The sequence below is a fragment of the Loxodonta africana genome, chromosome 15 (assembly GCF_030014295.1).
Source record: "Loxodonta africana isolate mLoxAfr1 chromosome 15, mLoxAfr1.hap2, whole genome shotgun sequence".
Classification (NCBI taxonomy): domain Eukaryota; kingdom Metazoa; phylum Chordata; class Mammalia; order Proboscidea; family Elephantidae; genus Loxodonta; species Loxodonta africana.
In genome coordinates, this window is record NC_087356.1 from 18,117,262 (window position 1) to 18,140,705 (window position 23,444).

A 23,444-nucleotide genomic window follows, 5' to 3' on the forward strand; every position below is an offset into this window, starting at 1 on the left:
TACAGTAGAGATAAATTTACAATTAGAACATCTGGCTAATCAGTAATTCTGGTATTTTCAGTTAGGTAAACATCACGGCCAAAGATATACAGACATGTGGGGAAAAAGAGTGCTGTTTAATTTAGGAAGGCTTAGATTTTAAATGTATTAATATAAATATGACAGAAAAATAAACCTTTAAGTGTCCTAATTGGAAAATTAAAATATAAACTATCCTCCAGAATAGCATTTGATAGTCAGATTTAGTACTCTGTCAACAATAGATTTGAGTTTTTTGGGATACGTAATGCACTCCGACTCACTGTATGTGTTGTAGCTAACTGAGAAGCTACGTCTCAGTACTTACCATTTTCCCTCTCTGCTGGGCTGATCTGGTTTCACGCAGGCTGAACACATTCCCACACACTGATATTTCTCTCCATATTCCTGGCTTGGAGTCTTCTGTGAAGCCACTGCGTGGATGCATAACAAGAACACCGTTGGTGGTCAAGCCATCCATCTGACCATCTGATGTCTTCCATTTGGCTGCCTTCTCCTAGAAGGAGTAACATTGGTAAAAAAAAAAAAAAAAAAAAAGCTTCCATTTATTTGTAAATTGTAATTAGAAGCTGGTATAAAATAATACAGCATTTAGGAAAAAAAGCTTTTTACCCCAAGGAAGATGTTTTTTGATGAGTCAAATCCTGCAGCATAAATCCGGGCTGTAAAAGGGGGGTTCCGTTCACATATGATTCTACAGGCAAATCTTGATATGGTGCTTTGCACTGACTGTGTATCAGAATTACTTTGACTTCCAGGAACTGTGTCAGTTACTACAAAATCGATGGGGCTTTCAGTTGACCGACCAATCTAAGGGAGAAAGAAATATCTATAAGCCTACTCAAAGGAACAAAGTGGAAAACCCATTCAAGAAAGGCATAATAAGGTAAGAACATAAGCCTTGAAATTTCTATAGCTCAAACTTATCAAACTTAACGTTGGGGGCATCTATACCTTTGAAAACGAACCTGTCAGACTGTCTCTGATATAGTAATCAACCCAGAGCACAGAATTAAATGGAACTTATGACTCAGAATACATGAAACCCTCAGGGAATGAATAGTTCAGGATAGCTGAGATTACTACATGACTGCAGATTTTAATTTTAACCCTTTTGGAAAGAACTATTTCTACCATGTATTACTCTATCCTCTTTAACAGAACATATGGACCATCCATGTACTTCTTTCTTCATGACTCTAGAACATTACACAATGAACAGCATGTAAATGAAACTGAAATGCAGTGATGTCTTCAGGTGCTATAAAGGTGTACAAGATGGCCGATCCTCAGATGAAGAGTTTACATAGCCAGGCTCTGAGTTTCATGTACACTTCACAGATTTTCTGTCAGGCTGCCACTATCACTTCCTGCTTTGGGGCATGCTTGTCCCTGGCAGCACACCCCTCCTCTTCCTAGCTACTCTTCTAATTCTGCTGTGGGTGGCGAAATACAGTAACAAACTTAAAAAAAGAGCATTCCAGAAGGTTCTTGGTAGAGCCTAAGGCATTCTCCAGGGAGCACAGAAAGAGTTTCAGGGCCTGGGCATTGTGGTATTTATTTTATACGCTCAGATGTCCTTTTTCATTTCCTTCCTGATTCTTGACCATATTTCAGAGCAACAAACCCAAATAAGAGCTCTACCTGGGTGAGGTGTCAGTGAGTTCAAAATATTTTCAGCGGTAGTAGCTAGTAAATAAATTCATTTTGAAAAATGCAAGGTGAAAAGAAAAAAGGAAAGCAGTGAGATAGAAGACCACAGAATTACAGCGTTTTAAAGTAAAAATTAAACAAATTTCAGTTCATTAATGTATTTACGATCAAGTAGTATCAGAAAACTGCAAAATGTGGGTATTGAGAAAAAATAATGACCTTCCTCAAAAATGATGACTCTCCAGAAGCCATAGTTGAGTCTCGAGAGTTCCTTTTATCAGCACACTTTTAGATAAAATCCTTCAGTGTTTTTATCCTTCCATCAAGCATAAACTATTTACTTTTAGATAGTTTCAGGTAGAAATTGGCTGGTTAACAAATGTACCTAGATTGGGTGTCCCTTTTATATATTTTTAGGATAATGGTATCAAAAGAAAAGTGTCTTAGACCTAAATAATCTAAAAATATTTCCTAAAATAAAAGGCTGGTTTAGAGTCAAAAAATGTAGGCCAAGGATTGGACTGAGGATTAATATTTAGAATCAAGGGGCAGAATTCCAAAGGGGGAGGTATTCGGGAAGAGAGGTTGTTCCAGCAGGTTGACATCTGATTTGGGCCTTAGAGGAGAAGATTTAAGCCATCAAAATGATACTGATAATGACAGGTGAGAAGAAATCATAAGTATCTATAAAGAGAGAAATATCTATAGATTATGATCAGACAGCAAGAAATGACTGTGTTAAGATATACTTTAGTAACTCTTCTTCTTTCTAATTGTTATTATTAGCTCTAATTATGTCCTAAGACATAAAATACAGATCTTATAATGTCATTCTTCCCCACCTCCATGAAAAATTTCAGTGGCTCCTTATAGCCTATACGAACTTCTTAGTTTCATATTTCTCATGTCATGATTTCCTATCTATCAATCTCACCTAATTTCCTATTATTTCTGATTACACAGAAAGTATATTCCAGCTATCAGTAGCTTATTCATCGATCTTCTTTGCCATCTCTTATCCCAGAATGACCTTCTACTCATTCGGCTGGCAAAATCCTACTCAACCTTCAAGGTCCAGATGAAAGGGCACTATGATAAGGTCTTTTCCCCATCCTTCTCCAACCCAATCTGGTATCTGTACTTCATTTAGACCACCAGGGTAGTGCCTAGACATGGAATCACTTATGAAGGCGCCCTTATTTACTTCATAGTGCTGAACATTCAAATACAACAAAGAGTGTTGGAATACTTGTTGGATTGAATAATGAATGTTCAGTTTAGAAGGCAGGCAATCCTAGTACGTTTATAAAACCAGCTCCTCGCGGACTACTTTCTATTATATGTCAGATTTTTTTTTTTTGATGTACAAATGTTTGCATTTTCCATAGGTATACTGCCTGTGAAAGGGCATAATCAGTTTATAACATTGGAAAAAACTTTCTACTATTTCATGAAATGGAGGACACAAAAAATGCTACAGTGTATTTAAGGACCTTCATAAAACGGTGAAGACACTGCTTCACACAATGCAGGATGCTTGGTTTAATCCCAATTTTATCCCCGACTAGCTCTGTAATCTTTAACTGTCAGGATTTCAGTAATTTCATCAACAAAAGGGATAGACTAAATAATATAAGGTACTTTCTGAAACTAACTGGTTGTCAGTGAAATAAAATGTGGAAAATCATCCTAAAGGTTTGTGGTAGGTTTTTTTTAAGATCCAAACCTCTACCTTCATTGAGGATGTTATTTGTTTATCTTTTTGATAAAAGCAACCCTGGCGTAAGCTGTGAACTACACGTAATTAGAAACTGCCTGTACTTTCTGTTGCACAGAGAGAAAGGTGCGAAGTAGTGACAAAAAAATAAAACCATCAAAATATATAGAGTACTTCTTGGTTCCTTTTTGGGGATAATAACAGCTAACATTTACTGAGTGTTTACTAGGCGGTAGGCACAGCTGGGCACTTTACATGTACTAACTCACTGAAATCACTTAAGAGTCATCCAATGGAGGTTCTATTACTTGCACTTTACGCAGAGGAGGGAACGGAGGGACAGCTTGGTAACTACTGTTTACCAGGAATTCTGTTTCCAGAGCCCATCTCTTAACTTCTATATATGGAGTTTAGAAATCAATATATATATTTAATAAAATACTTTATTAAAATATAATAATCTCTAATCCAATACAGAAGTCCCTGACCACAGATTTTCAACTTTGTTTTTTAAAGAAAAACAAAACAAAAATTCAGATGTTATGATACCTGAAACATATCAGTGTTGCTGTCATGAGTATATTCAACCACCACTGTCTGGGCCCGAGACAAGGTATAGGATATGCTATGCTGGTCCTTATTGCTTATTGCCTAAGAAAGAAAAGGTTAATAGCAAAAATTAGCATATACATCATTCAAATCAGAGAATCTTTTCATTTAAAAAAGGTAGGTGTATTTATGACATATTTATATATTTTTACCCTGAAATTTACAATGGGGATTAATAACTTTTGTATAACATCAGCAGTGACATTGTAGATATTCGGACTGAGTGCTGTATAGAAGAATACTTTGAAGCAGTTATAGGGTAAGAACATACCTTCATTTTATAAAAAAACACTATAAAATCTGGGTCTCCCTTATAAGTATTTAAAATTATAAAGTGATCAAATCAAACCCCATGTAGAAATGAAAACAATATTCAGTACTGCTCTGGTAGAGAGAAAACACAAAATCTTGAAAGATAAATCTTATTTTTAAAGTCATTCAGAGTTATGAACTTAACTAATTAGAGCTTACTGTTTTCTTAGCTATTTTGTGATTCTACAGATGACAAGTGTTTGCCATGTGCTGGGCTAGACACAAAAACATTCACAGAATGACTATTACAAAAGGAAATGGATATAATGCTTATGACTGTACTTCTGATGTATCCCAAACTAAAAACATTGCTAAAAAGAACTTTTCAGTTTTGTTTTCAGACGTCTTCTATGTATATAGATGAGCTGAAGATAATATCGTGGGGGAAAACCTAGTCATTGCACAAAGGATGTGGAAACAGGTTGCGTAAAAGGAAACCAGATACAAAGACACAAGAGAGTGTATTATACACAGCAAAGAGGCTAAACGAAAAATGTTTTTAAATTAGAATTGAGGCATTATAAAATTTTACTTGGTCTTAGTTTATAGCTAATCTTAGTTTATAGCTAATAAAGCCTTGAACAACAGCTTTAATAATTAAGACTGTGAAAATTTCAAATATATAAAGAGAATAAATGAGCACCCGAGTTATCAATCACTCAGTTTTATCACACTTTAACAATGTCATTTTTTGTTTCTAATTGTCGTTTTTTTTCAAGAAATTAAATTCTACAGATACAATCGAGGTTGTCCAGGTAGCTGTCCCTATTTTCCTTCCTCCACAGAGGTGTCCACTCTCTAGAATGCAGTACTGATCACTCCCATGTCTCCTGCTAATATTTTTAGTACTTATTTTTCTTTTTTTATGTATGCATAACAATCATAATTGTTTTGCAGGTTTTAAAACCTACAATTACTTTGTTAACTCAGTATTAAGTAACCAACTTTTCAAATAACTGCTCAGTATTTTTTTAATGTTAATTCTTAATGATCTTACATACAGATCTTTAAAAAACCAATTTGGAGTATTTGAGATTGTTCTGGTTTTTAATCTAGTAAACCTACTCTTAGATTGAAAACAAGAACTGTGCCAAGGTAAACTTAGGTTTCAATGGCTTAGAAGGCAGAATTTAACTAGTCGTCCCGGAGGACTGCCAGACTAAACCATCACTTTTCTTCATGACCTCACTAATAATTTTCTCCAAAATTGGAGGAGGAAACAATGGAAATAAGAGGAGTGTGACAGAGTAAAAATGGGAGGAAAAGCACAGAATGGGATATTACAGAGGCAGCGATTAGAAACATTCGCCCTAGAATAGGAGGTCTCCACCAGAGGCAGTATCAGCTGTCTACGGGGCATCTGGAAATACAGGCGCATTTTTGGGCTGTCACAATGACTTGAGGGCTCAAATGGCATTTAGTGGATGAGGACCCAGATTATCAGATGTCCTGCAATATGTGGGACAGTCTTACAAAATGAATTGTCATAGCCAAAATGCCAAGAGCACTCCTGCGGGGAAATGTTACAAGAAGCTGCTCAGGTTGGATCAACAAGCCGTTCATTTCCACCGACTGCTTAGCACACATCTGTGCAGAGGAGCAGCAGGAATCACCTAGAAGAACCGTCCTTTTTCTACACTTTCTGGCTCCCCACTAGTAATAGCGGAGACTTAGTCAAGACTTGAGGACTCTGTTTTAGACACCAAACTGGATAGAAAACAAAGCCAAAGATCCAATGAACTTCAGGGACTGGAGCTGTGACCTAAAACACAACCCTATATGCCAATTTTACTGTCTCTGGTTTATTTAATTTATAAAGACATACCTCAGATGGTATACTAATAATGTACACCATGGGACTGTTTAGCTAAGGATATAGGTACTTAGGTACTGCCAGAAGCCAAAGGGCTCTGTAATTTTTCTTATTTGCTCACCATAGTATCAATTCAGTCTGTGTTATAAAACTGGAAATAGAGGAAATCGCAGGAAACACAAAGACTCGAAACTCCTCCTACCTGCCTACCCTTCTAGGGAAAGCCCAAATGTTCTGAAATGGTGGCCCATCTCTTCTGAAGATTTTGATAGGAAAAGGAGGAGGGGCTAGAGGCATTAAGTTGGCCAGGGGATTGAGAAGTTACATTGTAGATAAAGTTGGGTAGTAGCTTTTGTAGCTTTTATTCAATTCAATAATTACTGAGGTCTACTTTACAAGATACCACACTAAAAGCCAGGAGGGTCGTAAAGCAAACAAAAAAATAAATAAAAACAAGCGCACCCACAAAATAGACCTTCAGTTTAAAAAAGTACCTGATCCAAGCATGCTTCTGAGAGCTGAATACAGATATTATGCACCGCGTTCTCTGGACAGCCCAGGCGAGGCCCTCCAGGACCACAGTGGCAACTCCCTCTGTCTCAGGACAGAGGGCTGAACAATTCGAAAGACCAGATAAAGCTCCTGCCCCACCGCCACTTTTTTTTTTTTTTTAAATAAGGAAAAGGGATATTTCCTTCTAATTTCCATCCACTGACTGTGGTCTGCCATATAGAGAAGAGCTTGACTCCCCTTCCATATGTCAGCCCTTCAATCATCATGTCTCAGAAATCTCTTCTCAAACCTAAATAAAAGTGAATTTCTGAAACAGAAATGTGAAGGGAATGCTAGAGAATATAAACAACATACACAAGCCTTTCAATTCTGCCAAGGTCATTTGTTCAGTTTTTGTTCTTTTTACCTTTGCAGCCTGAGGAGTACAAGCAATGTGCACCGTGCTGGGCTTCACCCCATTTGCCTTAGGTCTTTTAAACAAAGCAAACCTACTTTTCCTCCTTCCTCTGTCGCCATTTGGGAGAGACCCATTATACCTGATGGGAGAAGAAAAGTTTAGGTCATCTCTTGTAAGAACTACAAAATTATAAAACAATGTTTTACTTTGCCTGCCAGAATGAATCCCCAATTAATTATCTATTAGCGCATTATAATTATCTCAAATTCCTTTTAGCAACTGCTGATCCCAGACCAGATGCCTGGGTGTGAAACAAAATGAGATTCTTTCCGGCTATGTTCCACAGTCACACAGAAGTACCTTTTATTATACATAGCTTTGAGTTAACTATATTTTTTTCTTCCTTCTGTTACCGAAGATAATCAAGAGCTGATTAATGGGATAGCTGACTCTTTATGACTCATTCTATTTCTTAAAGTGAATGTTTGCATGTGCTAATATAACCTTTAAGAGTACAATGTGTATTGTTCAAAATAGAATCTGTTTTAATTGTGAACCAAAATCTGAACCTTTGAAATAAGGAGTTTTTAGACTTGTTTGTTAAGCCTCAGCTACCTGGATGTCCACATACACATTCATTCTGCTGGCAGGACCTGTACAGCTGAGCTGTCTGCTATGTGGTAGCTAAACACGTTTCTGTTGTTCAGACCTTATGACCATTCTCCATGATAACATGTGCATGCCCTAAAGATAAGCAAGTAAGCAAGGACTGAACAAATAAGGAAAAAGGAAAAAAAAATTTTGTTTCTGAGTGTCTATTATGCACCAGGCACTACTGGGTTCTAGTCATGTATCGTTTCACTTAATCCTCGTATAGAGACTCTGCAAGACTGGCATCACTGGCCTCATTTTTACAAGTTAGGAAACAGAGGAATGAAGTTATTTTCCACAAATCACACCTATGACGCTGGCAAAGCCAGAATCTGAACCCAGGTCTGTCTGTCGTGCTCCACCATCTGACTGTGGCACACACAGTGTGTTAACAATAAGCTCTCTCACTCCCTGGCCTCCCCATAATCCTCCCCCAACAAAATCTCTGGCTGACTGTCTCCCACAGAGTTGGTTAATCTGGGGGGAAATGAGGCAAGGAATAGGGACAGTTTTGAGGCTGAAAGAGAATGGGACTATAAAATGGTCTAAATTAGTGGCTGACAAGGAAGAATCCTGTCCTAAAGCTGAGGAAAGAATTTTTCCAATGACTGCCATATATAGACTTTACGCTGACCCTTTATAAAAAAATAAAGCACTGATTCCTGTTGGAGAAAACCTTGCTAATCTTGCTAACTCTTACTAAAAGGTCAGAGTAGAGCCCTTAGCTAATACATTAATTATGTTATTCTAGGATGTATGTTGCCAACAGCCCCACTGCGGCGGGTTTCTCACTACCATCCTCCAAGCTGTATGACTCATTCCTCTGTCTTCTGGATCTATGCTCTCTATTCCCACATTGTGTTCCTGTAGCTCAAAGCTCTTTTTATTAAATCTTGACTTTTTTGTAGTAAAATAAATATAATGAAATTTACCATTTTAACCATTTTTAACCAGACAATTCAGTGGCATTAATTACAGTCACGAGGTTGTACAATCATCACCACTATTTCCAAAATGTTTTCATTTCTCCAAACTTAAAGCTCTTTTCTGAGTAGAAACAGAAGGAAACGGACAACTTTGTCCAGCTTCACGTATCCTTCTGGAAGGTTGGAAAGAAGATTACTTGCAATTAAGACACCAAGTGCCAGATACAGAAACAATTACTATTGCTAAGGATCAACTAAGAAACTGCTATGTGAAGAGAGGCGGTTTAAAACCATATACAGAATGATCTTAAAACCATATACAGAAGATGATGTTGTCTAGTCGCCATTTTACAGAAGAGAAAGCTAAAGTCCGCAATGGTTAAGTGACTTGCCCTTGGTCACAGAGCTGACAGTGCGGGAATAGGCACTGGAATCTGGGACTCCTGACTTCTAGTCCAGCTTGACGACACCCTGTGATCTCCCTACTTTCTCTTATTCTTTCATCTCAAACAATTAACACATTTTCACTTAAACAAGAACTTGTACCAACCTGACTTTAAAACGTGTTGCAATGTCTAACACTGCTTCTTTAGGCAGAAGGGGAGAAATCGCAGGGGGAAAGTAAATTCTACAACTTCTAGTTTCTGAGATCATCAGTTAACAGAAACTAACATTGTGTCTCTGTTTTGACAGTTACAGCAGCTGAGATTGAATGAGTGGAAACAATGGAATCATTTATTCCTCAATCTCCAGACTGTGTCTCTGGGAGATATGTATGTGGATGAAATTACTTTTGAAGCAAACAAGTAGCAAGGTTCTGGGCTTCAGAGTGATCGTATCATTACCATGTATCTATAAAATCCCTTACCGTAAGCACAAATCAACAGCTTCCTCAGAGGTGCAACAGAACAAGTAAATACTAACTGCCATGAAATAACCTAAAGCAGGGGGAGGAATTTTTGGTAAAGTCTGCTGAGGCAAATTTTTCTGGAAGATGAGATAGGGAGGATGAATGGACTAGCTATGTGACATTAGACAAACAACCTTTTCATTTCATCTTTAGGAAACGGCCCTTTTTTCTAGGAGGTTAGAGTGAGGCAGAGTTTATGCAGCATTTAAGTACTTACGAGACATGGCATAAATATGAGAATTTTAAAGTTTCTTGATTTGGTAACACTACCTTGTAATCTTAGTCCTTTCTGGAAGTAGGTAGACTATAAATTCTAAAAAAATACTTTCAACCTAGACATCAAAGTTAATACATATTATTCGGTTTTATGTCTCATCAGATGGAGAACCCTTACCCTAAGACAATGAGTTCACCATATTTTACTGGCGCTTTGGATGGATGATTTTCTTGATCAGGAGAAAACATGAGCTTGGTTGTCTTTCTCAAATCTTTGTTCACTGCTCAGGAGGCTTGGGACACCTTCTGCATTATTCCCTAGAAGGGGAAAGTTTTCATTAATAATGTGAACAATGAATTGCAGTTCAAATAAAAATGTTACTTTACAGCAGTCCTCTTGAGTATAATATTATGCACAGTATACAAAGTATGTGACATTTTTCCCAATAATGGCTACGTATTTAACACAATTGTTTAAACAAACAATGTAAATTTGGGGACTTCCAGTTGTAGGAAGATAAAGTAGATGTACTTTTCCCTCGTCTTCCTTCTAAATACAACTAAAAACCTTGGTTATTAGATATAAAGCATAAAGCGCTGAAAAGGAAAGAGAAGGCAGACTGGCTAGGGACCCTGGGGTCAAGGAATGACACGACATGGTGGTGAGTTCCTGGCTTTTCTTTGCGCCTCATATATCCCAGACTTGGAGCTAAAGAAGCCAGCAACCTGGAAATGCCAACGGGAGCAGGAAAAAAAGAAGCCTCAACAAAAGCCTGCTCCCTCTAGCCAAAGGAACAGGAAGGGGACGGCCTAGCAAGATACAAAGCTTTTGACAATAACTGCCATATTCCAGCCAAACACCACAGAAAACATGGCGGCCCCACCTTCACCCGTACCAGCCAACGCCGAGGGGGAAGTCTAGACTTCTGCCTCACAAGGCTGTAACAAGGTGTCCCACACCCTGCCTGCGTGGTATGAGCAAAAACAAACTTTAGATAATACCCAGAGTCTCAAAGTATAATTGGAAAATTCCAGGTTTTAATAGAAAATTGCTTATCATATCAAGAATCTGAAAGATCCAAAACTGAATGAAAATGGACGAGCAATAGATGCCCAAACTGAAATGACAGAGATGTTAGCCTCATCTGACAAAGACTTTAAAAGCAGCCATGACGACAATGCTTCTGTGAACAATGATGAACTCCTTGATATAAAAACCAGGAAGTCTCAGGAAAGAAATTCTCAGCGAGAAATAGGAGACATAAAGAAGAACCAAATGGAAACTTCAGAACTAAAAAATACACTAACCAAAACAGCTCAGTAGACGGGTTCAGCAGTAGAATGGAAGGACCACATGGAAATCAGTAAACTGGAAGATAGAATAATTGAAATTACTCCATTTGAACAATAAAGAGAAAAGAGATTAGGGGACAAAAAGAACAGAACCTTAGGGACCTGTGAGACTGTAACAGAAGATCTAACATTTGTGTCACTGAAATTACAAAGGAGAGGCTGAAAAAATACTTGAAGAAATAATAGCTGAAAATGTCCCATATTTGGAAAGAGACATAAAATTACAGATTCAAGAAGCTGAACAAACCCCAAACAGAATAAATCCAAAGAAGTCCATGCCAAAACGTATCATAACTAAACTTCTGAAAACTAAAGACAGAGAAAATATCTTGAAAGCAGCCAGAAATAAACAATAACTTTACTTATGGGGGAAAACAATTACAATGACTGGATTTCTCACCAGAAACCAAAAAATATTTTTCAGGAATAAAGGGAAAAATCAGGACATTCTCAGATAAAGGAAAACCAAAAGCTTTTTTCTTAATAGCCCCAAACTAGAAATAACCCAGGTTTCATTCATCAGGTAAATGGTTACAGTACAGCACATCCACACTACTCAGACAAGGAGCACCAAAACCAAAAACCAAACCCAGTACCATCGAGTTGATTCCGACTCATAGTGACCCTATAGATAGAGCAGAACTGCCCCAGAGTTTCCAAGGAGCGCCTGGCGGATTCAAACTGCCAACCCTTTGGTTAGCACCCATAGCACTTAACCACTACGCCACCAGGGTTTCCAGCAAAGGAGTAGTGGAATACTAACCAGAAATAAAAGGAACAAACTACTGATTTACGCAACAGCCTGGATGAATCTTCAGATTATTATGCTGAGTAATAAAAAGCCAATCTCAAAAGGTTACATACTATAAGATTCCATTATCAAACATTCTTGAAATGACAAAATTAATAGAAATGGAGAACAAATTAGTAGTTGCCAGGGGTGTAAGAGGCGGTGGGAATGGAAAAACAGTGCATGTGGCTATAAAAGGGCAACGTGAGGGACCCTCGTGGTGACGCAAATGTTCTGTATCTTGGCTGTATCAATGTCAATATCCTGATTATATTTTACTATAGTTTTGCAAGATGTTTTCATTGGGGTAAACTGGGTAAAGGGTATACAGGGTCTCTGTGTTATTTCTTACAACTGCATGTAAATGTACAATGATCTCAAAACAGAAAGTTTAATTAGAAAAATGTAAATATGACTCAAGTGTGAAAAATAAAAGACAATCCAGCACTCCTGATAAGCCAGAAAATCACTGTAACAAATAACCCCCAAATATTATCCTATTTCATCAGCAGTCTAATGGGACCAGGCATTTTTTATATTTATTTCTCTTCCTGGTCTTCCCGGTAGACCTGTTTGTTACAAAAGCTTCACAATAAAATTCTTACTAGGTAACCCATAAAGATCTCCTGTTTTATACCTCTACCGATAGGTTTCATAGGAAACTCATGAATGAAAATGCCTACTTGGCTTTTTCTACAGCACAGTGAAATATACCCTGTATACCACCACTTTCAGAGGGAGGGCAACACAGAAAATTTGTTGCCCAATGAGTAACAAGAAAAGGAGGAGAAGGCTTAGCCATTTCTATCCCTTGGAATTGATGTACACATTTAGACCAGCAATTCAGGCAGACACACTTAACTTACTGCTGGTAAATTAAAAAATACTAATTTATTTATTTTTAAAAATAACATGCTTACAAACTATTTTAAGAAAGACATTTTCTCCATTTAAAAACACTATGAAAACCTCTCATCTCCCCAGACAAATTTCCTTTTGCTGACCAGATTTTAATTCATTGTTGTTGTTAGGTGCCAGTGAGTTGGTTTTGACTCATTGTGACCCTATATACAACAGAATGAAACACTGCCTAGTCCTACACCATTCTTACAGTTGTGGCCATGCTTGATCCCATTGGTGCAGCCACTTTGTCACTCTATCTCATTGGGGGTCTTCCGCTCTTTCGCTGACCCTCTACCTTACCAACCATGATATCCTTCCTCCAGGGATTGGTCCCTCCTGATAACATGTCCAAAGTCTTGCTATCCTCACTTCTAAGGAGCATTCAGATTGCACTTCTTCCAAGACAAATTTGTTCGTTCTTCTGGCAGTCCATGGTTCAATATTCCTCGCCAACACCATAATTCAAAAGGATCAATTCTTTGGTTTTTCATAATCCAGCTTTCGCATGTATGTGAGGCGACTGAAAATACCATGGTTTGGATCAGGCACAACTTAGTCCTCAAAATGACATCTTTGTTTTTTAATACGGAGATACATGACCACAGTTGTGAGACATGAGAATTGTGTGGAAATGTTTTATTTAAATCAACATAAACTATGCTGATAAAATTCTCTATAAGAAACTAATGCTATGCTAACTAAAACCTTCAAGGTAAAAAGATCTGGAGTTTTAAGTAAAATTAATTCAAATTAACCAAAGAACAATTTTGGTTCCATGTAACAAAACCTTCTAAAATGCTATGCTAACTAAAACCTTCAAGGTAAAAAGATTTGGAGTTTTAAGTAAAATTAATTCAAATTAACCAAAGAACAATTTTGGTTCCATGTAACAAAACCTTCTACTATACATTAAATTATACTTTAACATATGAACATATATTTCTATCCTCTCATTTCCCCGCTAAGTAGCATTTCTTTAAAAAAATTTAAGCAAAAGCTTACCTGGAGGCTTTACTGTGCTTTTCTTATTAGACAATTAAAGTTACTGCGGTCAAACATAAAAACATTGCTTTCATACACTTCTAGCCAGTAACAGCAAGGATTAAAATTTAATAATGTGAATTAATTAAATTTTAGTATCATTGCTTTGTTTTTATTTGTATTTCTATTTTGAGTTATTTTCTATTTATAGGAAGTGATGCTGATTTTCCATTTGTAGTAGTAAAAAATTTTCCTTTTAAAAATAAGTTTATTTAAAGAAGTCAATGTAAATAGTACTAGTAAATACAGATATTACATAGATACGGCAAAAATTTCAAAGTGATATGTGAATGCCCAGATTTGGCTGACACCAGCGTATCCCATGGCTAGCCTGTGTTCTAGCTCTACCTCTCTTTGAACAAAGTAATTTGTTTCCTCATCTCTAAAAATGAAGGGATTAAAGTAGAATGGAGAGAAATTTGAACCTGGAAACAATATAAGAGACCATCTGGTCCTAACATAAGAATTTATAAGTCTTGTGTATGCAGGGTTGGCATATATTCATCATTCTATATTTTCTAGAGCCCTCTGTCAAATTACCCAAGAAAAACAATACATTCCCAATCAGACATATTCTTATTTTATTTAGGTGCCTTAGAAGGTCTGATTTTGGGATATTCTATCAGTGACATCAAAGTTTGTCACAGGACCACATTAAACATGGCTTCTATCTCTATATCTAAATGATCTAAAACTATAAAAATAAACAGTTTTCTCAAATTTGAAATGGCATATATTCAATTGATAACTGGCATCCTTAAACCATGAATAAAATGTACTATGATAATTGTCTTTCATTACGATACTGACACATGTTGATAAGTGTTTGTTGTAAAGAAACTGTTGGAATCTTTATGTGAGTTCCAAAGAAAGATTCATGATCTTCATGATGGTTTAGCATCTTTTCATGCTTGCTCTCTTTATACGTATTTTTCATATATTTTAAAATCTGGGTAAGATATAGAATTCTTCAAAATGAATTCCTGAAGCCACGCGCTTGAGAACTTGAAATGGGTATGTGCATAAAGTATACTCTAATGCCTCAATTACTATTGGCCCCACCTGTTGGTCTTTAATTAAGTTAGCTGGTCTAACCCCATGTATTCACATTCAGCCCTATCCCAATGTGATCTAACACCAAGCACTTAAAATGGCACCAAGAAGTCTACCCACGACTGGGTAAAAATGTTAGAGAAAATCCTGCGAAGATAATAAGGCTGTTTTCTAAAATATCTGTTACTCTCTGCTTGATCCTTAAAAATTAAGCATGTTGCTCTCATTGGCAGGAACTAACCTTTCCAAGTTAAAAAAAATATATAATAAATATATATATTCTAGAATAGTGTTATTTTCTGTGTGGGTTGGAAAAACATGAAATGTTAGGCATAAAATACATAATTCTTAGGAACAGCCTTATTAATTTAACTGATTTAACATTCTAATCATTTGCTTTTTAAAGGCTCAAACCAAAACCAAACCCATTGCTGTCAAGTCGATTCTGACTCATAGAGACCCTATAGGACAGAGTAGAACTGCCCACAGGGTTTCAAGGAGCGCTTGCTTGGTGGATTCGAACTGACTTTTTGACTAGCAGCTGAACTCTTAACCACTACGCTATCAGGGTTTCCTTTTAAAGGAAGGCCAGCAAAGTACAATTATTTTCATACCAGTTCTTCCCAAGGGAAGACTTTATAAAATATATGTCAGTTTCACCTTAAGAAGGAAAACTGGGAAATCAATCTTTATTCAAATTGCTCCCTCAATAAAACACATTTTTTCCTTTTACTATTTACACTGCACATACAGCCCTTTGCTTACCACCTGCTGAAGACAAGTACAAAATTCTTGCCCTGAAAAATAAAAAGCAGCGAAACAAGTACTAAGCAAGGGACAGAACAAATCTTATGTAGATGTTTACACAATCTTTTGAACACTTATTTTGGTGGCTGGGTTGGTGGGCCTAAGAAGGGTGCTACGGAAAAAAAAAAAAAAGGAAAATGTTTTCAAACATAAAAATGTTATAATGCTTCTTTATGGTGGAAAAATATAATGCTGGATTGCATATATTATCTCTGATGAAACAGATTTCCATCTACAGTAGTGTTTCCCTGTGGTTGATTTTAAAAGGATGACTCAAACAGAAAGAACTGTTTCGATATATTTGTGGTGGAGCCATTTTATGAAGCCAATTCAGCTCATGACTGAAGAGAGGTTAATTTATAGCAGTTTCTTGATAAGAGTAAAAATTTACTCATTTTCTTCCTTCTTTCACAATCAGCAGGATTAATAAACAGCACTTTTACATAAAAGGAGCAAAAGGCCAGGAGAAACAACAGTGTCTTCGGCAGTAATATGAAGTATTTGTGTTCCCCTTTCCAAGACAGCGAGTATCGAATGGGAAAGGGCAGCCAAATGACGTGCTGACATTCTATCACCTACAGGGATAACTTATTTTCATCCTGACAGGAAAGCAATGAACATCCTTCCCAAGGACAGTCTTTGTTTCTCTGAACCAGGGCTTCTCAACCTCAACACTGTTGACATTTTGGCATTGTAGGGGGCTGCCTTGTGCGTTGTAGGAGATGTACACAGCATTGCTGGCCCTTACCCCCTAGGTGCCAATAGTACTCCCCAGCTGTGATCACAAAAAAATGTACCCTCCAACATGTACCCCGTGAATATCATTGTTCTAATCTTGAATTGGGGAATAATAGGATTTGTTTTTAGAAGAATTTCCCCTATTTTTGGCATAGTACTTGGCATATAGTAAAGCACTTAATAAATGTTATTAATATTGTTGTTGTTGGGTACCATCAAGTCGATTTTTGATTCACAACAACCCCATGTAACACAGCAGAACTGCCTCACAGGGTTTTCTAGGCTGTAATCTTTATGGAAGCAGATGGCCAGGTCTTTCTCTCCTGGAGTCTTAAGAAGTTAATCAGCCTGGTGCTAGTAGAGGCAATAATGGCCTTGAATATGGCTGCAGTTTCCGTATTTTACTAGAATTGGCAAGAGTGGCTGGGAGTGAGAATGGGAGAACTATCATTTTGCCTTTGTGACAATTATGTATCATTCATTGCATTTGAAATATTTTAATATTGTAACAACTTCTCTCAAGTGGTTGAAGGAAAAGGGCTGAAGCTGGGGTGGCCACAGTAGGCCAGGTAAGGCCAGAGTAGTCTCACATATGCAATCTGGCCTCTTTGGAGACCAAATAAGGAACTATCTTCTTGACGTAGGGAACTCTAACCTACAAGGGAAAAAAAAGGCTTTGGAAAGCACCGGGAAATCCTTTTAAGTCAAAAGTGGTGTCAATCTGAATCAGTCTTGGATTAAAGTCCATATTACATTAGGGTCACTATGAGTCGGGATCGATATCGATGGCACTGGGTACTGGGTATTACAGTTGCACAGAATGTTAATTAGCAAAATGCTTTTACATAAGATTGTTTTACTTGACTCCGGCAATAGCCTATAAATTAGGTACAAGCATCATTAGCTCCATTTTACAGATAAGGGAACTGAGAGGATCAGAAAGGTCCAATGACTAGTTCAAGGCCAAACAGATAACAGCCAGCAGAGCTAGGGCTGCAACCCATATATTAACTCAAGATACATTAACTCTTCCAATTTCTATCACAACTATGCCACGAACAACTATTTATCCCCCTTTTATAAATGAGGAACCTGCGACTCCAAGAGGTTAAGCAAGTAGTCCAGGTTTTTTGATACCATTAACCCATAACCCAGACAAGGCTGAGTGGGGTTCATTTATAACAAGAATAAGAGATTCTATTATGGGACAATTGAGGAGAGACTACAAGTACACCTGTACAAGATAAACCCTAAACCAGTTACACTTCGTGTGGAGCAGTGACAAACTCTGCAGCTATGACCAGTGCTTTCTGAGATTTATCTGGAACTCTGTCACTTCCTCAGTGCTCATTATATCTGGCAACCTTGTTTCCTGGTAATGACCAACAATAAAAACCAAGGTGGGGAGAAAGGAACAGAAGGGTAGAAAAACAGCTACCACACAAAGGCAATTTCCTGGTATCCTCAGGAAGAAAAATGTATTAGAACTTGAGTCCAGACGGTTTACAGACGGAAGGCTTCATGAAAAGTTACAGCCAAGAAAAAACTGCAGGGCAGGATTCCGGGGGAAGGAGATTGTTTAAATACAGCCTCTCTAGCCTGCCTCGAAATAATCACTTCATTTCTCATACCATTAGAAGAGACACAAGTAAAGACCCAAACATTTTTACTGTCCCTGTCCATACTTGGGCTATATTCCATCATTTTAGATGACAAAAGTTCCTAAAATAATCATATCCTTTCCAGAAACTAAAACTAGAAATTCCCCTAGGTTTAACGATAAATCCCAAATAAAATTCTGTAGAGCTAGCAAATTCGGTGGAATCAGACAGTTATTTGGAACAAAAAACAGGATAAAAGTATATTCATGGGAAATTTTATAATTTTTTCAAGTCAGCACCCAACATTGGCCGGCAATGCATGCTTATGCCACCGTTTTAATAACACCTAACACTTTTTTTTTTTTTTTTTAACACTTATTAGGTTCTTTCCATGTATTAACTGACTTAATCCCTGGAACTATTATGATCCTCATGTCATAGAAAAGAAAACTAAGGCACAGATAGACTAAGGAACTTGAGGTCACAACTCAAAACGTAGCAGTCTGGAACTGCTGAAACAAACCAGTTTAAAAGTACATTGGGGGAAAAAAAACTACACTGGAAAACTAAATTGAACAACAAACAAAACTAAATTCTTTTCCTACCATAAAGGGTTACAGAGAGAAAACGTACATAAATGATACTACTGTCCTAATATAGGGGCCCTGGTGGCGTAGTGGTTAAGCATTTGGCTGCTAATCAGAAAGTCAGTAGTTCGAATCCACCAGCTGCTCCTTGGAAACCCTATGAGGCTGTTCTTATTTGTCCTATAGGGTCGCTACGAGTCGGAATCAACTTGATGGTAATGGGTCATTGTCCTAATATGAGCAAACTTTAAGGACAGGCTTCTATCATATTAATCATTTTGATTTCCTCAGGAAATCAAGCATTTAAAGCTGATTTAAAAAGTCCCTTGGATAAAATTTAAACATGGAAAAATGAATAAAATGGATTTTCCCAGTCACTTTAAACGTATACCAAGCTAGAAAATAAAAAATGGAACATTAAATCCATGGTTGTCTTTTTATATTCCGGGAGTAATCCAGATTAATTTTATGGAGCTTATGAGCTCATCCAAAAAGTATTGTTTAAGGATTAGGAATATCTTTGGGCAATTAAATTACTTCCAGAAACAGGATAATCTGGGTCTTCTCTAGTCCTTATTTTTACTAAAACACCAAGTTACCTTCATTTTTTAAGAGGGCAACCACAGTAGTCTTAAAGCATCCCCCCCCACCCAAGATATTAATGAATTACAAAGGGAAAACAGTAACTTTATAGTGAGAGAAACTTGGAAGACAAACACCACCTTAACCAAGCGATCAAAGTTAATGTTATCCGTGATAAGACATTTGACATCATGCATCCCTGCCTCATGCACCCAGGATACATCACTTCTGTGATATGTTGCCAAAAAACGTGTAACCTCAATCTAATCACGAGAAAACATTAGACAAACCCAGACTGATAGGCAGTCTACAAAATAACTGATCAGGACTCATTAAAAGTGTCAAGGTCATGAAAGACAAGGAAAGGCTGAAGAATTGCCACCGAGGACCTTCATGAATTTTCAATCTACAAACCAGCACTGTAGCACATGATTTTCTCATCCTGTAAAATGGTGACAATACTTCCCATACCTCAGGATATGTCGTGAGGGCTGAATGAGAACAAAGCTGCAATGAGATTTTGATGCTGGGCCATCTGCCTGGTTCACTCAGTAACTGAATACATTTCTTTCTTTTACAAACCAACCTCACAGCACAGGACTCAAAATGTGTGCCTCTGCAAAATGACAAATTACTACAAGTCACAGACTTTTCGGTCTCTTAAGAGTATTCACACTGAGAATTAAATCAGCAACTTCTAAGAACCTACTAAAAAAATCAAGTATTTGTCAAATACCTAATATATGTCAGGCATACAAAGTAAGTTTTAATAAATAATTGGTTGCTTTACAGTGAGATTGTCCCATCACTTAAGATTTAATTATTTTCTCAGTGATTTGTCTTTATTTCTCAGTATCTTAGCCATTGGTTAAGTTCTCCACGGCTAACCAAAAAAAGGTTGCTGGTTCGAACCCACCCAGTGCCTCCCCTCGAGAGAGACCTGGCAATCTGCTTCCGTAAAGATTGTTGCCTAGAAAACCCTATGGGGTACTTCTACTCTGTCACATGTGCTCGCTATTTGAGTTGGAATCCACTCGACGGCATGTAACAACAACAATCTTTAAACGAATGTTTGGCAATCTGTCCTTTGTACATAACTTTGCTACTATATACAACAGCCTAGTTTTCTACTGCTCTTAATACAGAACAGACCCTGAAATATAATCAAAGGCCTTAAAAACCATTGCAATTAGTTTCAAGATTGAATCCTATAAAATGTTTGATTCTCAGTAGGGGGAAAAACAGTATATCTAAATCAAATAAAGACTTAGTACATGTATTCCCTGTTCTTTAACAGAGATTAACTTCAAGTCTTTTATTTTCAAAATTCCATTACAAGCTCCATGCAAAAGGATTGGAAAAGGAAAAATGTTGTAAAAGTTCAAACTACAAATGAATTTCCAATATTATTTCTAACAGTAAAGTCAGCTACTGACAGAGATATCATTATTAAAAGATGACAATTATTACTACTCTAACTAACAAGTTCGATCTTATGAGGGTTTTAATTTTCTCATTCGTTAATGAAAAGTTCTCAAAAGTAGCAGCTGATTTTTCTTTGACCAAATCATAATGCTTCCCCCATAAAATTTTTATAGCAGTAATCTAGAAACATTGTGTGTGGGAGGCTAAGAACATCTATTTTTTAGCAGAGTGAATATTTTAAATCACACAGTATGGTATTCTTATTTAACCCTTTTCATCTGGAAAAGGATAAATGCACATAACTGGGACATTTCTACAAATTTCCTATCTCTCTCTATTCTGAATATAGTTGTATTATCACACTACAAACATGCCAATTAGGTAAATTACTATGATCATCCCCCCCACCCCCGTCACTGACTTAACTTCCATTTTATCCATGTACAAGAGAATGAATACTTCCTTTCACAAATACATAAGAAAATTACCTAAAAGGGTTACACATTACTGGGTAGCATATCAGTATTCCAGAAAGCAGATTAAGCTTTTCATGGGAAAAGAAGGGGGGAAAAAAAAAATCTCAATTTTATCTTTTCTTTTGGTGAAAATAAAAATGCTTCAGAAATTAACATTGCTGGGAAATTTATGATGGTTCATTTTTCAGCAGTCTTCCCCCTCCAACATCAATCATCAGACCTAAAAATTATTAAATTTCTTCCCACCATATCAGAGGAAAAACAAACCAGCTACTTAGGTAAAAACTAATTAAATTCCTTATAAAGCGTGACTCTCAGTATATTTTTAAAAAATTCTTTATAATTTCTCCTTACCTTGTTGAAAATATTTAAATAGTAAATTATAGTTATCTCAAAGGCACATCTGTTTCTTCGATGGACCCTGAAAGAAGATTCATGGCTGAAGAGCTAGATTCTGAATAAGCTGTCAACAGTTAACCAAAGTATAATGACAGTACCATTATTCTGGCTACCAAAAGAATTCTCCAATTTGATAGTTCAAATGAAAACAATGGACAACATTAAGTCCTAAAACATGTAAAAAACTAATATTAAAAATGAAGAGCTTTCAGTTTTATGTTGATCAATAATCAATATGCAACAAACACCTGTAGTTATTTTTCTCATACTTTAAGACTAACAGGAAATAAGATTAATAGTGTTAATCCTCTCTAAAAACAAGCCCAGGACCTTCAGATTTATTCAACACCTTCCCTAAGACAAAAGGAAATTTAATTCATACACAAGATACTTTTAAAGCTGAATATGAAAAAAAGCAAACATTTTTAAATATAAATGATCTAATTATGCTTCAAATCACTCCCTTTACAATCTCACCGCTAACCCAACGCACTGACAATGTGATACTCAATATAAAGCCACAACGAACACCTACCTCTTTATTCCATCGCTATCACCACAAGCTAGACAAACAACCTTCTCACCAGAGGATAAAATCCAGGTAGTATTAAAGCAGTTCCCAGTTACACTTGGATTCACACTCTGAATAGCTGTCTGCTCCTTGTTCTTTCACTTAAGCACCTCATAATGTGTGTGGGTGGGCCTGTGTTACGCAAAATAGGTAAACACTACATAACTCTAGATTCTATTGGCTGAAGTCAGAACTCACTTCTCCCTCACCTCCTCCCTAAGGAAGTCTGTGGCCCAAAAGGGAAGAAGCGGAAGCAAGAGGAAGTACAGAACAATTTTTAACACAAGCTTAACTTCAAGTTACAGAATAGGCATTTCAAAAGAGAGTATTCTATTTCTTAAAAGCCTGCCTGAATTAACTGTATAAATGCTCCACAAACATTAGATACATCTAAGATACTGAACCACTTTTCATGAGTTTAACAGCCTATTTAACAGACCGAACTTCAGACTCAATCTGTTAAGAAGCATTCCATTTAAGAAAACAGAAGAATCAACACAACTCATATGTAAAGAAAGAGTGCCCTTTCAGCACTATTAAATAAACCAGGTTTTTTTGGGTTCGGTTATAAAATACTACATTACCCCAGGCATAAGACAGGTGAACGTTCAATCATATTTTCATTTAATCAAGCTTGTTTATTTCTAGCTTTATACTTCACGTGATTAGCTCAGTGCTTATGAACGTGGAGAAACAACAGCAGTACCCAGAGGTGAGCTGGGATTGGACAAGCTTCATCAAACAGCTGCTGAAGGCACCCTTCAGGACTTTCGCTGTTCTCACACTGGTAAGCTCCATTTGAGGAGTTACAGACTGCAATTCCAAACTACCCCATACCTTTTCTTAAGGGAAAAGAAATTTTTTTTTTCTTCTGGTGAAGGGCTGTGTGTGGAACTAGTCTATTTCTGTACACAGCCAAATGAACCTTAGTACTTGCTTTTAAGATGTTTCTCTCAAAGCATGCTAAAATTAAATCAAGAGTAAGTGCTGGTTCGTACCTGTGGCACTGTGAAAAGCTGCATATGCAAATCCTCCATGCCTCCCACCCATTAAACGGACCATTGAAATGAAGTCTGTTGTTGTATGCCATCCAGTCAATTACCACTGATAGCGACCCTATGTGACAGAGTAAACTGCCCCATAGAGTTTCTTAGGCTGCAGTCTTTACAGGAACAGATCACCAGGTCTTTTTTCCCATGGATCCTCAAACTACCAACCTTGTGGTTAGCAGCAGATCGCTTACCTATTGTCACTAGATGCCGATATTTTCTTATTCAAGTTCTTTAGCAGCCCTGAAGTGTTCAATCCTATGGTAAAAAGTAATAACCACTCTACCAGAGCCCTAAAATTGGCACTGATATT

The 23,444-nt window shown here is 37.0% G+C and overlaps 1 protein-coding gene across 3 annotated transcripts in view; it reads right to left on the reverse strand.

The window, feature by feature from the left end:
- The window catches only part of PELI1 (pellino E3 ubiquitin protein ligase 1), a 55,697-nt gene that overhangs the window by 2,062 nt on the left and 30,191 nt on the right, over positions 1–23,444 (reverse strand). For 2 of the 3 annotated variants that reach the window (XM_023552692.2, XM_010593610.3), the window contains 5 exons: positions 9,935–10,074; positions 7,063–7,192; positions 3,959–4,060; positions 652–849; positions 347–535 (listed from right to left, as the gene is read on the reverse strand). In XM_023552692.2, the coding sequence (XP_023408460.1) occupies positions 347–535; positions 652–849; positions 3,959–4,060; positions 7,063–7,192; positions 9,935–10,005 (690 nt within the window). In that variant the 5' untranslated portion in view covers positions 10,006–10,074. Of the gene's footprint in view, positions 1–346; positions 536–651; positions 850–3,958; positions 4,061–7,062; positions 7,193–9,934; positions 10,075–21,466; positions 21,534–23,444 lie in introns of those variants that run through there. The other variant, XM_003413635.4, reaches the window with a different exon arrangement.